At 40.4% G+C, this 16135-nt stretch overlaps 1 protein-coding gene across 2 annotated transcripts in view; it reads left to right on the top strand.

The window, feature by feature from the left end:
• Positions 1-16135, top strand: part of LOC116035265 (CUB and sushi domain-containing protein 3-like) — a 269787-nt gene that overhangs the window by 33919 nt on the left and 219733 nt on the right. For both annotated transcript variants that reach the window (XM_031278268.2, XM_031278267.2), the window contains exon 4: positions 7748-7942. In XM_031278268.2, coding sequence (XP_031134128.1) covers positions 7748-7942 — 195 coding nt within the window. The remainder of the gene's footprint in view (positions 1-7747; positions 7943-16135) is intronic.

Raw genomic sequence — 16135 nt, 5'->3', positions numbered from 1 at the left:
AGGATTTGAATATCTCAACAGCCAGTCGATCTTTTGTCAAGTATGTTGGAATGCGAACTGACTTTCTGCGGATTTTGTTACTGATTAGTGCCTACTTTCCTATATTATCACCTCTCTGTCAGTGTGATCCTGCAACCTTAACACTTGGCCTGAAATGGTTGCATTTATTAAGAGGTAGAGTTATGGAGGGTTTTCTACAACGCACAACACCAGCCAAGCAATAGCCGCTGGTGCTTGTGGCTTTCCAAGGGATAGAGAGAGGCTGCAGCCGTACAGTGTACATGTACCGAGCTGGGAGTAATGCTATCTGCCTGCCCGTTGTTGAAGGTTGTCTATTTGCAGTGAAAACATTGCCGTGCCTATCTAAAACCTGCCTCAATGTCATTTCAACCTGCCCTTTATTTGGAGAAGTCTTTGAAAGACAGCTGACCCATAAAACATAATTTCATCTTTTCTCCCTAAATCATTATCATTTTTCCCTATGTGGCCATGCAGATTGTCCACTGGATTGGAAAAATGTGTGTGTACATCCATGTATGAGCATGGGTTGTTTACCAACTACTTTGCCCTGTGATCCAGCATGGGCTCAGTCAATACTATTTTCTCCGCCTGCATGAAAATCCAACTCTGCAGCCAGACAGGCAGTGTACAGGCGGCTCCTGTGGGGAAAGTGTGCTGCTTGTGTGTTCACAAACACTGCCACTCCGTCAAACTTCCATCTTCTTCAAAGGGCTACAGAGTCATTAGATATACAGGCGAAATAAATAGCTCAGCTCCTGAGAAAACTCGCACCCAACCACCTCATTTACTAGTTCACATAACTCAGTTGTTTCCACTGTGATGAGGGATAATGCAAGCCACTCTCACTCGCACTGTTTGGGAACGCAACTGTAGGTGAAAATGGTAGTGTTTTGTTGTAATGACAAAATCCCATTACTCTGGTTTTTTACTCTAATTGTGGAATGTATCTTTACTAGGCCTTATGTTATAAGTTATATATTGTTGTTCTCTTGTCCTATTAACCCATTTTGGTAAAGATTTATAACACAGCTCTGTTTTCTCATCTTTTTAGTTTACAGATATGTCAGAGATTTCTCTGTGTTAAAAGCTTAACTTAAAAGCTCTGCAGCATCATATTGCTGTTTGTTCAACTTTTTGTTTGTATAGTTTCTCTGTCATCACAAATGCTATGTGGTGTGTATAATGATGTTAAGCACCATATGCGCTGTTTTTAAATGGGCTTTACTTTGCAGATTGGCTGCTGCTTTGTGAGGTTAAAAGCATTCGGCATTGTATTAGCATTGTATGCATTCATTTTTTCCCTCCTTGAAGATACGTTTGTACAGGGTTTCATGAGGTTTTGCTCCAGCCTCTGGTGTTTAGGAGCAGCTGTTTTCCCAAGGTTCACTTATATCAACAATTTATTTAGGGTCCTCCAGACAGCAACTGTTGTTAGCTCAGGGCTAACACTGTATCTAAAACACTTTATTTATTTACGGGGCTCTTCAAACCCTCGTAAAAGTAGAAATCCTGATTCAGTGTTAAGTGCAGGCTACTATTCAAAGTACTTTTTTTCAGTTTAACATCCAGACATGCAGCTACTGTAGCTGCAATAGAGGCACAGTTTTATTTTGCCTACAGTGAGAGGCGTTATCCAACCCAACTGCTTCAATGTCTGCAACGCATCCTTTGAATTAATTCAAGAGCCGTGTCTGTCTGAGACATTAGCTATGACTTTCCATACACCAAAGGCCAATGAGTCAATGCTGCTATAATTACAGCTGGGATGCATTTATAACTTTAATTAGTGACCTTGGGTGAGAATCTCCAAACATTTACTTGAGCTTGCGCTTTTGTTTCTCTACATAGGCTAGTTCTTTTAAGAACAGCTTCCAGAAATTAATGATTATAGCAATGCATGTCTAATAGTTACTGAAGTGTAAGTCAGTTTGAATGTAATGTGACCAGTGAATCTATAAATCGGATATTTTACACCATGCAAATGAGCTTTAAAATCTGTACTACCTGCTGCACAATTAATATTTGAGCATGAGCCTTAATTGCATCATTCCCTTCCATAGAAAATCCATGGGAAATAATTAAAGACGGTTACATTTCTTGGAAAATGTGGTGTCATTCTGTAAAATAATGTATACGTTATCACATTTTTATTTGGCTGAGTGCAATCTGTCCGAGGTCCCAGCAACATCTGGCAGCTGAAATTATAACTGTTCAGGGAACACAGGATATGATTTGTAACACTCAACAGTGCACAAACTTTTTGATTTTACTCTGTCACATCCAAGTCACAGCAATTTAGTCAAGACACAAGCAGCAGAATGTCTAATGCAAAGAATTATTTGGGAATGAGGTACAATGAGGTGACAATTCAAAGAATGTATGTTGACTTATTAGTTTAAATATTCACAGAAGAGACTGTACCAATAGTTTACATCAAAGCCACCCTATTAGGTACACACAATGTCACTGTCCCCTCTGCTAATGTTGCTTTTTAAACAGTTTCACAAAGTCTTGCCAGACCCTCATGTTACATTTGTGCTGCCAGTGCAGGAGAAAGCCAGTAATCTTGGTAAATTAGATTGCTCACACATGTACACTTCATGTACTGCTGGGTTTTCAAATGCAGTCTCTTATTTAACATATTTCCCTTTATGGTATTGAAAACAGTGGCGAACATTTACACACATTTACTCATTTTACAGACGTTGCTTCCTGTTTTCATATTATGATATGGAACATTTGGATATTTAACCTCTAGAGAGAAAAGCTTGCAATATATGGATTAAGATTATTTTTCAAAGGCTTAAACATGCACTTGTATAATGCAAATGCTATGAAGGGTCAGTGAATGGTTTTAGTTTGAACATGATGTGAATCAGATGCGATGGCCTTTGCAGTCACCAGATCTCAACTCTTTTTTTTTTTTGGAAGGGTCACCTCTGACAATATCTGTAACTTTCCGAAACGACAACAAACATTAACACCCACTTCACGCAACGATTGGACAGGTGTGCTAAGGTGAGAAAGGAGCCACCAAGGTTTGAACCTCTCTCACCTCTATTTTCATTCTTTACACATCTGTTCGTGTTTACAACCAACACTATGAATGCCTTCCAGGAGAGACTGTCTGTCTGAAAATGTGTTAGTCTCACCCCTTCCTATGACGGCTGGCTTTTCACTTCCGCCTTCAAGTGTAGCTGTTTTGAACAGCTATTAACACTCTTACCTTCCACTTGGTTGGACAACATGTTGTATGAACTAGTTTTTTGAGAGGGGTGTGCCTGCAGGGCTCCTCTGTAGAGTCGCTTTTGCAAGCTCAAGTTCTTTTCCATAGAGACGGTTTGTTAGACAGCGCTGTCCCCCATCATCAAAACCTTCATCCTATCCTTCATTAGTGTATTATTTCTGATCCATGTTTTTCATTTATGTCACCCATCTGTACAGTTTCTAGCTCAAGCATAAAGTATAATTTCTGATATTTGCATAGCTTTTAATGACAAGTTCTAACACAATTGCATGGTTTCTACTCAGTGCAGTGGGTTACAGCAGACTTAAAACCAGTGATTTGCCCAGAATAATAAAATATTCTCCTTAAATATATATATGCATCTCTGTAGTGTGATGTCTTAATTTATTTTCTCAAATCCCATAACAACAAGACATTTATCTGATGCTTTTTTCCTACAGTAGAAGAGAAAGATTGATACATCAAAACTGAGTGGTAGATCAGCTACATTCAACACACACTGCACCTAGTGCTGCCACGAACGACTAATTTTCTAACGGCTAATCTTTCGACAAATTTTTCGATTAGTCGATTAATCTAAACGACTAATTAAAAAAAAAAAATCAAGTGTTATTTTGTCCATTTTATTTTGAACTCAACTGAAGGGCCAAAACATAAAATGTCACCTGTGCCATAAACAACAATATAAATAACTTAAAGTTACCAAATAAAAAAGACATAAATGCAGATATAAATGTAATTTAAAAAAATAATAAATTATTGATTTTCAAATATTGCACCTGTCAATACAGAGCAAAATATTCTGTAGCCTATTATGCCGTTAATACTGCCGACGTCTTTGCTGTAATCAAATCAGTATATATTTACTGTATGTTTTAACATGAAGTATACTACTGCTTGAGTGCGGTAATCAATGGGAAACATACATGTGTACAGACAAGGCTAGCAGCAGCGCAGCGTCAGACACCTTTCTGGTGTGTAAAGACATAGAAAACGCCACGCAGCTGACGCACAACAGAAACACCACGCTCACACCACGCAGGCAGTGTGTAGCTGAAAGCAGGCAGACACGCAGCTATGCTGCTCGCGTTTACACGGCGTTTAAAACATTACTGCCAAAGTCTAAGTAGCCTGTTTATCATCCAAAGACAGTCATTGTACTTGTCAAGAGTTAATAAACAGTATAGACTTGCTCGCCGTTTCATTAATAATGATATACTTAGGTTCAGAGTCGGGATTTCCCCATGGGCCGGTAGTGTTTCGTGGCTGCGAGGGCCGGTCTGATAATAGTTATACATTGCAAGTTCTAAGCAACACCATCCGGCGGCCTAGTGTGCCACGGCCGCGCTGCTGCCCGCTGGTCAAACTGTGCATCCTCTGCTCAACCCGTACAGCCTGCCTCCGCCATTTTTCAAATCAAAGCAGTGAATGCGGGGTGGAGGGGGGGAGAAAGAGGATAGCAGATTAACCAGCAGGGCGCGCACAGCGCACAGACTGGTGTGGAGGTAAATTACAGTGAGCCGTTTGAGACAGGAGACCAAAATAAATAGGCGGTCAATAGTATAACAACACGTCGACTAAATAAAATTGCCATCGACTTATTTTAATGGTCGATTACGTCGACAAATCGCGGCAGCACTAATTGTACCATGGCAAGCTCATTGGTCTTTGCTCTTTGGTATTCTCCGGTGATCATCTCAACTCTGCTTCTCACTCCTTATCCCTACATTGGTCAGGTATCATTAGTGCTGCACTATATACTGTATGGCCTGATCTTCCCTTAGTTGGCACCTCTCTCCCTCAACTCAAATAAGCTGTCAATCATAAAATATCATTCCCTTTTCCACTGAACTTTGTGAGTTACTTGTAGAATGAGGTGTTTCAGCTTGAAATAAAATAATTGCATATATCATACATGAATAGACAATGAACCCATTATACATATTTTACTGTTCTTCAGACAGATTCATTTGCAGAGGCTTTGTCTAAATATAGCTGGTATTAAAATGTGAGAACACGAATGAGAGCCTCAGCTCCCAATGTTTCAGTTAGCTCTCTCAGTGAAAAGTTGATCTACCTAAAAAAGCCACTTGGGGTTTTAGGAAATACTGTATATTGTTGTTTTTTTTTTTTTTTTTTTTTTTTTTAATATATATTTTTGTGCTTAGAAATTGTATACCTTAGTGAAGCTTTGGAATGTCAGGCTAACATGGTCACTATATTATTAGCTCTATTTTGAGTATGAGTGTTCACCTGTTAGTCAACACTTTCTGTATTTGATTTTAATAGAAATTACACATGTTCCGAGGTCCCCTTTCCTCCTACTTTATTACCGACGCAGTCTTGGTATTTAATTTTCCTCATAAACATAAACAGCCAGCAGTTGATGCAAATGATTTATATTGTATTCATTGGGGTTTTACGTATGAGGGATGTGTATGTGAGCATCTGGAGTGTAAAGTGGATTAGTAATTGGATTTCAAAAATGAGTCTTGGAAATCATTATTAGAAAATGCAGCTTCACAGAGGTGTCTGTCAATGAAATTAACTTCAAGATCAGGGTCTCAAATATGCTCCTCTTTATCTCTTTGTCTAGATTTCCATACAGGAGATCCATCTAACACAGTTTAGGCAAAAGTAAAAATGGCTTTTTATTCCCTGGCTTGCCAGTTGGAATAATTGGCCATAAACAGATGTCAAATATCAACAATAATAATTGAACTTGACTGCATGATCAGTCACAAGCTGTAGGAAAAAAAGGAATATGTGTATTCCTATCAACAAGACAACCCTGGATCTGATCATACTAATTGGGTTATATTGATCATTACCCACAAATTCAGTTATGTAGTGTTCTTTATCCTAAAGCTGACCCAAGTGTATCTTTTAAGATGCACTGACTGTATACAGTATATTCAATAATAACATTACTGTGCTGATTTATATCATTTTTAAAGGTGCTGCCTGCATATCAAGCTGAATAGTCGACACTTAGTCAACATGTACCTGCTGAGGCAAAAAGAAGCAGACGATGTGTAATGTCCTGTACTGGGGCTTGAAATCAAATCCTTGCTGATACATTTTGTGCAGGCTGGACATGTGCAGGGGACTTCTGACAGAGATTGAGAGTTATGGTGGTCTTATGGAGGAGAGGAATGTAGTGGAAGATTGTGTTCAACCAAAAGAATACAGGATGGAATATTCCTCCAGGCCTGTTTTCACAACTTACAGTAGATCTTTATCAAAATTCCTTTTCAATAGTTTGCAAAGAAATACATTGATCATAAATACTTTGGCTCTGTCAGCGCATGAGCACAATATGATAGCAATTTCTTTGAAATTGCTTTCTAGTGGAAGATGTACAACTTCAATATGCCATCTTCAAAAAGTTGTCTGCCAAGGGATATAAAATAATATGAATGCAATTTTGTACAGGTAATATTTTTCATTGTTATGGTTGTTGTTACATGCAGTTATTTACCATGTTTGTACCATGATTAATGAAGGAGACATTACATTTGAAAAATATGCATTTTTTTAATATATGTGGCTACTGTAGATTTTACAATATAGTTACTATTTTCCAGAGTTAAAGAAAATGTGTACAGTAAAAATTATTTGTTTTGTAACACAAAAGACAACCCGTAAGTAACATAAAAGATATCCTTGTGAGCAGATGTTATTTGATGACGTGTCTCATTGACAGTTATCGATGCACAGTAAAATGTGCCAAAAGTTGGGTGAGCAATCCTATGGAAGCCCAGTATTCATGTTAAATGATTTCTTGGCCTATCACCAGGCCATCTAGTGGGTATGAGATATAGGTGCTCTTAAAAATTGTAAGTCTGATGCACATTCAGTGCTGTTTTTTTTTGTTTTTTTTGTGACGAGGAATATGTTTCGAGTTCTGTCCCTACTATTAAGCAACTTGGCCATTCAGGGGAATACAGGAAAAATAATTATATTCTGCAGCTGTAGCTTCTTCTTTCATGTCCTCTTGCCATCTTTTTTTACTACCTTGCTGTTTCTTTTATTTTACATTGTGCCAATATTTTCTCTGCCCCTTATTGCAGCTCCCAGTTATATATTTGCTATTTAGTGGACTCTTAATCTAAAGAGATGGGTAAAACACCACTGCGATACTTCACCACTCGCTGGGTAGTGCATTTATATCCTATCCCAAGATAATATTTCTCTTCAGACATAACTAAGCATCTGAGTAGCAATGGCATAAATGTCAGACTTGCGCTGACATTTACCAGCTAGTAACAGTGTATAAATACTCCTAACACTTAAGTCGAGGTGACAAACAATCTCAAATATCACATGGACATCGTTTAGGTAGCCAAAACTATAAAAATACAACCTAATCACTTTGCGTACATGACTAGAGACAACATTTAGGAAACACTCTGCTACATATTTTATACAGCAACACATTGTTATTCTTAACAATACTCTTCTCTTTCCATTTCCCAGAGCTGAGAAGCAGCTCATGTGGAAACCCAGGGGTTCCACCCAAAGGCATACTGAATGGAACTCAATTCAACGTTGGTGACAAGATCCGCTACCGGTGCGTCACCGGCTACGTCCTGGATGGACATTCACTCCTCACCTGTGTGACCAACGCAGCTGATGTGTCAGTGTGGGACTTCCCTGTGCCAATCTGCAGAGGTGAGGATGTGTTATCACTGAAAATGAGTTACTAATCTTTTTTTTTTTTTTTCAACTTTATTTATTTAAAATTTTCACAACAGATGACCTACAACAGAAGCCATGGCGAAGAAAATATAGTCAAAACAGTATGTCAGTTCCCCAACCCAGTTCAGGTCCAAAACAGACGGGGACAGACAACACAGACCCATGCACGTAGACAAACGCACACCAGTAAGGAGTTACTAATCATTTTAACTGCAGGTGATGACTGCTGCCAACGTTTACTCCCAGCTGTACAATGTGACTGTAGGGTACTGTGGAGAATACATGTTATCTTCACATTTTAGTGTTCCTCTAAGACATTTACAGTGAGCAGGTGATTGGTTTGTTTTGACCTTTTGTAGTTTGATTTCCATGAATTGCTTTACGTTAATTGCTATGACATGATTGACTGCTTGATGGCTTGTGATTGGGTGACTGGTGTAGTAAAGTCTGGCACAAGTCTTCATTAGATCTGTAAATTTATTTGCACTCTAATGGGCCGTAATGATTTTAATCATGTTGAAGTTGATTAGAGCCTCTATGGCTCAAAAGGTTAATTAAATATTTATTCCTGTAGAGTAAGAAGCTTAAATACATTAATGCTGTTTGCAGGAGCGGTACATCTACTGGATTGTTGCATTGCCACTTGGGCTGTACTTGAATTGCCGACTCAAGATGAGTACAGGATTTGGGCACCTCTTCTTAGGAATGTCTTATTAACTTATTACTAAGTCTTATTTTTATATGAAAATGTTGGGCTGTAAAAAAGAAATACAACCTCACTTTTAGTCCATTGTGGTTACCTACCACCTCCAGAGCCATTGTACATTATATGGCAGCAACTTGACCATATACCGAAGGAACAGCAGAGAAAAAACTGTTCTCAGGCCACCGTCTAGAGGATGTGAAATTAAAATGAAATTTGTGAAACTGTGAAAACTGCAGTGTCTACTGTGTGCCTTTTCCTTCTCCTAGCAGGTTGAATATGCTGAGACAGCTGATACACGAATATGGCAAACCGCTATATGTGGTGGACATTTTTTAACCAATACATTTTCTGTCTACCTCAGGAAAAGTGACCAAACAATAATAGGGTTATTTTGTTATATAATTAATATCAATAAATTTGTAAGTATCCCCTGGTGAAAATGCTCTAAGCGATGGAGCATTTTACAGGTCAAGCCCTTTGAATGCTCGGTTTTGGTGCTGCTGGACCTTAGCGCAGCTTTTGATACAGTGGATCACAACATCTTGCTTGAAAGACTTAAGCACTGGGTTGGTATCTCAGGGAGTGCCCTGGATTGGTTCACCTATCTTTCAGATAGAAGTCTTTGTGTCACTTGGTCCCTATTGTTCAGAAACTGCTGCCCTTACCTGTGGGGTGCCTCAGGGTTCTGTGTTAGGTCCGATTTTATTTGCATTGTATATGCTTTCCCTGGGACATATAATTAGCCAATTTGGAGATAGCCGTTATTACTTCTATGCAGATGACATCCAGCTGCACTGTATGTCTCTTTTAACCTGGAAGAGACTAACAAAGAGTTGGAATTGCTTTAATGTTTGGCTTCCATCAAGGACTGCCTGGCAAACAACTTCCTACAGCTTAATGAAGAAAAGTCCGAATCCTTATTGTTGCTCCGAACACTACAGCTTCCAAGGTTATTCAGCTTTTGGAGTCACTTTCTTCAGCGGTACAGTCCAAACTGAGAAATCTTGGTGTTATATTTGATCATAACATGTATTTTGACCAACAAATCAAATCACTGACCCGCACATGTTTCTTTCAATTAAGAAACATTGCCAAACTTAGAGCTGTTGTTTTGCATTCTGAGCTTGAGATGATCATTCATGGTTTTATATCATCCCTGCTTGATTACTGCAACTCCATTTTCACCTGTCCCAGAAGTCGTCCCAGGACTGTCTCCAACTGCTCCAGAACTCTGCTGCAAGGCTGTTGACCAGGTCCAGCAGGATGTCGCACGTCACTCCAATTCTATACTCATTACATTGGCTTCCTATCAAGTTCAGGATCCAATTTAAAATTCTTGTTCTGACTTATAAAGCTTTGCATGGTCAGGCACCTGTTTATATCTCGGACCTGCTCCATCCGTACACTACTAACGGGTCACTCAGGTCTTCTAACCAGGGATTACTGTAGGTCCCACGCACTCAATTAAAAACTAAAGGTGACCTTTCCTTTGAATCGGTGGCTCCAAACCTGTGGAACGCCCTTCCTATTTTCTTACATTCTGCAGTCTCTGTTGAAGCTTTTAAAAAACAGCTGAAGATGCACTTGTTTAAATTCGCTTTTGACTCATGTTTGTAACTTTGGGTTTTAAGTTTTAATCTTTTAAGGGACTGTTCGGAATGGACCACTGGAGGAAAATAGGGGAGGGTCATGTCTTTTTATTCTTTGTTGATGGGAGGGTCATCCCATTTTTTTAGTCTAGGGGGGAGGGTCACTCAACTTTTGTATTCATGAGAATAGCAAAATTTCAAAGTGGCTTGTTTGGTGCATATTTATCCATGTAGCGCTCAGTCTCGACTCCTATTGCTAGCAGATGTTTCCCTCCCTGTTTAGTCAGCCAGACAATTTGAGCTGTAGAGATTTCCCAAACTGAATAAATCCTGCTCGCACATATAAACGCAAAACTGCTTTGCTAGCTCCATCGTGTTGTAACTAAGACATCTGCTGAAAAAAATATTTTATTCATTAGCATGATTGCCGTACTGTTTAGTTCAAAAACATCCAAAACACCATACGAAAACATACTAGACGCAAGCTTTTATTTTGAAAAGTCAATGCTCGCGGACTGTACCAGCCGGGACGGCATGAGACTGGAGGTCTCCAGGCTGCAGCCATACCCGACTCAAATATCCTTTCGGTCCCGGTCATTATTTGTGAAACTGTGCAAACGACAGCCTTTTCAAGGCATTTGAGAAGGAAGGAGTGGTAGTATGCAGGCCCCCAAATTGACGCTCGTCTGAGAAATGGAGTTTTGGATAATGTTCAGTTTCGGCAAGCTTACCTATGATAAAATATACAATGACTGAGGAAGCCTAGTGACGAGTCCATAGCAACCAGTGTTGAATTTGTTATTTCCCAGTATCCTTTGTTGAATGGTCTCAATGTTTTATTGTTTTATTTCATGTGAATACTAGTTTACTAGATGAGTAACTTAGTATTTGAAGTAATGCAGTAATGCATGAAGTGTGCATTTAGTTTCCATGCTTATTGTGTTTCCACAACAATGTTAGTGAGTAAATCTACTGAAATGGCCACCACACCATAACAGAGGAGTGTGATGTATAAGATGAGAATGCAGAGGTTTAGTCATGTATGTCATGGTTGTAAAAAAAAAATGGATATCTGTATATCTTTGCCAAGCGCAAACCAGTACAGAAGGCATCAATAAATTGTTGGGGAGGGTCATCCCTTTTTTCCATATCATTTTAGAGTGTCATCCAAAATGTATTGCTGGTGAAGGGAGGGTCAGGTCTATTTTGATTAAAGATTCCAAAACTCCTCCGGTGGCCCCTGAAATAAATAACGAACAGTCCCTAAATTATTTTTATTGGTCTTTCAATTATTTTTTCCTTGCTTATTTTCTGTTGGATCTTACTGTATTTTTACAAATGTTTATCATGTGAAGCACTTTGTGACTTTGTCTGTAAAAGGTGCTGTATCAAATAAACTTATTTAAAATGCTGTAGGTTTTTAATTATGCAAGTCCTAGCATTTCAGCTAATAATGCACCAAATGTTAACATCCCATATGAGAAAGCTCTTCAGCCAGAAGTCACAACTTTTTCCACAATACGAATGACTGTTCTCACTTTACATGCACTTGGCAGTTTAGACTACTCAAATATTCCAAAAAGTACAAACCGAAAGATAACATGAAGATGTATGGTATGAGCGTACAGCAAGAGCCAAGATCAGTTTACAGTATTCAAATATTTAAAAAGTTTCAAGAGTCTTCATTGCTTGAGGTGTAATAGTCTTCTCTGACATTTGGAGAGCTTCATAATGGTTTTTGCCTAATTTTCTGCTATCATATTCCAAAAATACTTTTGCCCAGGATTTGAACCCTTAAAGATTCTGTAATTTGTCCCAGCCATCTCTCTTGCTCAACCATCGGGAACAGAGGGTGAATAAGATGCTATAGCGTAATGGTAGTTTCTCTCTGACAGCTGATTTATGATGACTGACTAGTGCTCTTCATGCGGTTTATCCCCTGCTGTACTCAGATGAGACCTGTCATTGCATTTAAGCAAATAATTCAAGACAAATATGGAAAGGTATTGTGCTGGAATAAGCCTCTTGTAATTTGTAATGTGTTATGCACAGTACACATCACAAATGCAGGTATTGACTTGAAGTAATGTAATTTAGTCTATAATTTATCAGCATTGCTGCGGTACAGGTTCTGTACAGCGGACTGAGTAAGATCATTTGACATGATGGGTTCAAAATTATAAAGCAGTCTGGATACTGTTAATACTCTCTTACAGAGGCTATTGTGATTTAGACTACGTTTTGGAGCTGCCATCACTGGGAGCAGCTTGGTGTAGGCGAGTTAGGTTTAATCAATGTTAGAAGCTTGTCTAAATTTCTGTTTGGACATTTCAACGACCTTTTTTTCTGCATACAAGAGAACTGTTAAGTGAAGAGATGTAGGTATTTATTGCGGTTTGGGTGAACCCCAAACCTATGATGCACATATTCCAGGTAGTCAAACACCTTTTCCTTTGCTTTTTGCTGTGCCAGCCTCCCTTTACCCCAAACCACCAAGAGGTGCTACTGTCTCATTTTTAGCCAGGAAAACCTTTACAGTTCTCTTTAGAGACATACACCACTTCATACAGTATATCGCAAGGAAGAATAAACTAGCATTAGGCAAAAGCTCTTAAGAAGAATTGAAGGCCATTACCATGTAGTGATCATTTCTTCCAATCTAACAAACACATCTGCTCTTGTGTTTTTTTTATTGCTGTATTCTGAAATAGCCTTATTGAACTTTAAGAACTAGGGATGCATGTTCAGCTGAACATCAGTATCAGCTGATATTCGCCTTGTTGACTGCCATCGGCATATCGGCAAATAGATTACATTCACCGATGGCAGTGGCCGATGCTTATCTGTTATGTTGCATTGATTTTCCCTCTTTATTTAAGCGGATGGATTTTTATAGTTTTCTATATTGAGATGAAAAGCAGGAAATACCAGAATGTCATGTCATGTTGAATAAATAAAAAAATAAATAAATTTGAATAAATACATTTTGATGCTGGTGGACTACTGGGTGCAAAGTCATCCAAAATAGGGTTGGGCGGTATCCAAATTTTGATACCGTCAAACCTCCTCCCTATTTTACCGCGGTATACGGTATTACCGTGACTAATTAAAAATGATGACGTAAGGCTCAGACGGCGTCACCAAACTGTTGGCTTGTGCACCGTTCAGAAACTGAATACCAAACACTAATACTGAAACAATAATAACCTAACAACAACTTACAAAAAACTGCTTTCTCCTCCACACTGTCACGTGATGACAACCACACATAATTACATAAATTATATTTTGTGGAGTGTAAGTGGGGCAGACGTGTGCTGGGGGAGCAGCAGCGCGTGGACAAACTGCTGCCGGTTGGCGAGGAAAATCCTGTCTGCCTCCACAGCCAGCACCCGATAGTCTCTGGAGGAAGAGGGGGGAGCAGGCCAGTGCGGCGCGCACGGGTGCTGGAAGCTGCAGCAGGAAAATGTGGGCGAAGAGGAATGAGGGATCCGCCGCGCCCAGCACAGCCAGCATCCTCTCCATTAACTCGGATGGCTTGCTGTCGCCAAGGCCGTTCAGGGACAGCAGGCGGTCTGCTTTCTCCAGCTCCGACAGTTTAAAGAGTTCCAACAGGAATGTTTTGAGTGTGTCGTACTTGCCGTTAGCCGGAGGAGCCTCTAACAGCGCCATAGCCCTGGCTGTTGTTGAGGCATCTAAGGCCGATACCACGTGGAAATACTTTATAACGTCCTGTGTTATTCCTCTCAGCTGGAACTGGGCCACGATGTGCTAAAACCACGGCCGTGTGTTGTGCTGCCAAAAGTCCGGTAACTTGATGGTGGCCGCGTAGATAGCACCGACATTAGCCGCCCCGCTAGCAGTGGCCGCCGCCGCCGCAGCAACAGCATTTTCACCACCGTCGTTGTTTGACATAATTCAGCTGTTAACCCGGAATTCGTATATCATAACACCTCTCCCTTAAAGGTACAGTACCTTGGTGAATGTCTCTTTCAGTCTTACTTGTGGGTCACCACAATTTAATAATTAATCCTTGTCTCCTATATAAGTGCATTGCATTTTTTTTAATCACGGTATTGAAACTGATACCGTTGCTATTTTTAGACCCCGTGGTATACCATATTACCGCCCAACCCTAATCCGAAGAGACTAAATACTAAGAGTGAAAGATCGCCCCTCATTTTAATTAACGATCTTACGAAATCCCAAAGCTAGCAACGCAAATTTGCTCATGCCAATTCATTCTACAGTGCAAGGCACAGCAAAAAGAAAATGGCACAGCAAATGTTTGAGAAATGTCAAGCTTGGAGGAAACAAAAAGCTGCAGATGGAGGGTTCCTTTCCATTTAAGGATGGTGTTAGCCTCTATTGCCACGGGCCAGAAACATCACTCCTTTTCAGGCTTGGGCACTGCTTGAGCCACACTCTCCCTCGACTAAATCAAGCCCAGCTCCTGTATGTGGGCAGATGGTCTTTTGATCTTATTTCCTCAGAGATTCTGCCCTTTCTGCTCATCATCAGTTGTTTCACACTAAACACACAGCAACACAAAATCTCTCCCCACTCCACCGTCCAACCCCCACCGTCTCCCAACACCGTCAGTCTCCTAACCAGTTTCCTCCCCTTTGTTACTATCTCTCTCTTTCATCTTTATCCAAGTTCCCTTATCCATCCTCATCCAACTTCCAAAGTCCGGCTGACAGAAAGACAGAGGGATAGAGGAGGGAAAAGTGCAGGGAGACATACAATATCATCTTCCAATACGAATGCTCCCAAGTGAAGGAGTTCAAGTACCTTGGGGTCTTGTTCACGAGTGAGGGGACAATGGAGCGGGAGATTGGTCGGAGAAACGGCGCAGCGGGTGCGGTATTACATTCAATTTATCGCACCGTTGTGATGAAAAGAGAGCTGAGCCAGAAGGCAAAGTTCTCAATCTACCGGTCAGTTTTCGTTCCTACCCTCACCTATGGTCATGAAGGCTGGGTCATGACCGAAAGAACAAGATCCAGGGTACAAGCGGCCGAAATGGGTTTCCTCAGGAGGGTGGCTGGCGTCTCCCTTAGAGATAGGGTGAGAAGCTCAATCATCCGTGAGGGGCTCGGAGTAGAGCCGCTGCTCCTTCACGTCGAAAGGAGCCAGTTGAGGTGGTTCGGGCATCTGGTAAGGATGCCCCCTGGGCGCCTCCCTAGGGAGGTGTTCCAGGCACGTCCAGCTGGGAGGAGGCCTTGGGGAAGACCCAGGACTAGGTGGAGGGATTATATCTCCAACCTGGCCTGGGAACGCCTTGGGATCCCCCAGTCGGAGCTGGTTAATGTGGCTCGGGAAAGGGAAGTTTGGGGTCCCCTGCTGGAGCTGCTACCCCCGCGACCCGAGACCGGATAAGCGGAAGAAGATGGATGGAATACGAATGCTGTGTTTAAAGCAGGATAATGAAGCGGTAGAACCCAAATTTGACCAATATTAAAACCAGTATTAAACCTCACTACTAAACTGTGGAATTATCAGATATACAGATCTGTTGGACAGATGACTTTCATTTAATTAAAAGTGGTCACTGCTGTTTTTACTGTGGAGGCACAACATTGAAGTAAGTATGGATGAAGTGGTGTAATTTAGTATTTCATTTCCTTAGTTTGACTCCTTATGAAACAACCCACACACAACCATCATGCTTATTTATCTCTATTATTGAGAAAATCAAAATGTATGGCTTAAATGGCATTGACTGACTGGCAAGGTTATAGGAATCCCATAATATACTGTAGTTACTTTGAAGCCATCATAATGTCAGGTATTATCCCGTTTAGAGTAACCATAAACGTGTTTATCCTGTGTCACTCTTGCTTTAAAAGGTGACAATACTGTAGACCT

The sequence above is a fragment of the Sander lucioperca genome, chromosome 10 (genome assembly GCF_008315115.2).
Source record: "Sander lucioperca isolate FBNREF2018 chromosome 10, SLUC_FBN_1.2, whole genome shotgun sequence".
Taxonomy (NCBI): Eukaryota; Metazoa; Chordata; class Actinopteri; order Perciformes; family Percidae; genus Sander; species Sander lucioperca.
This window is presented reverse-complemented; position numbering and strand designations above follow the sequence as displayed.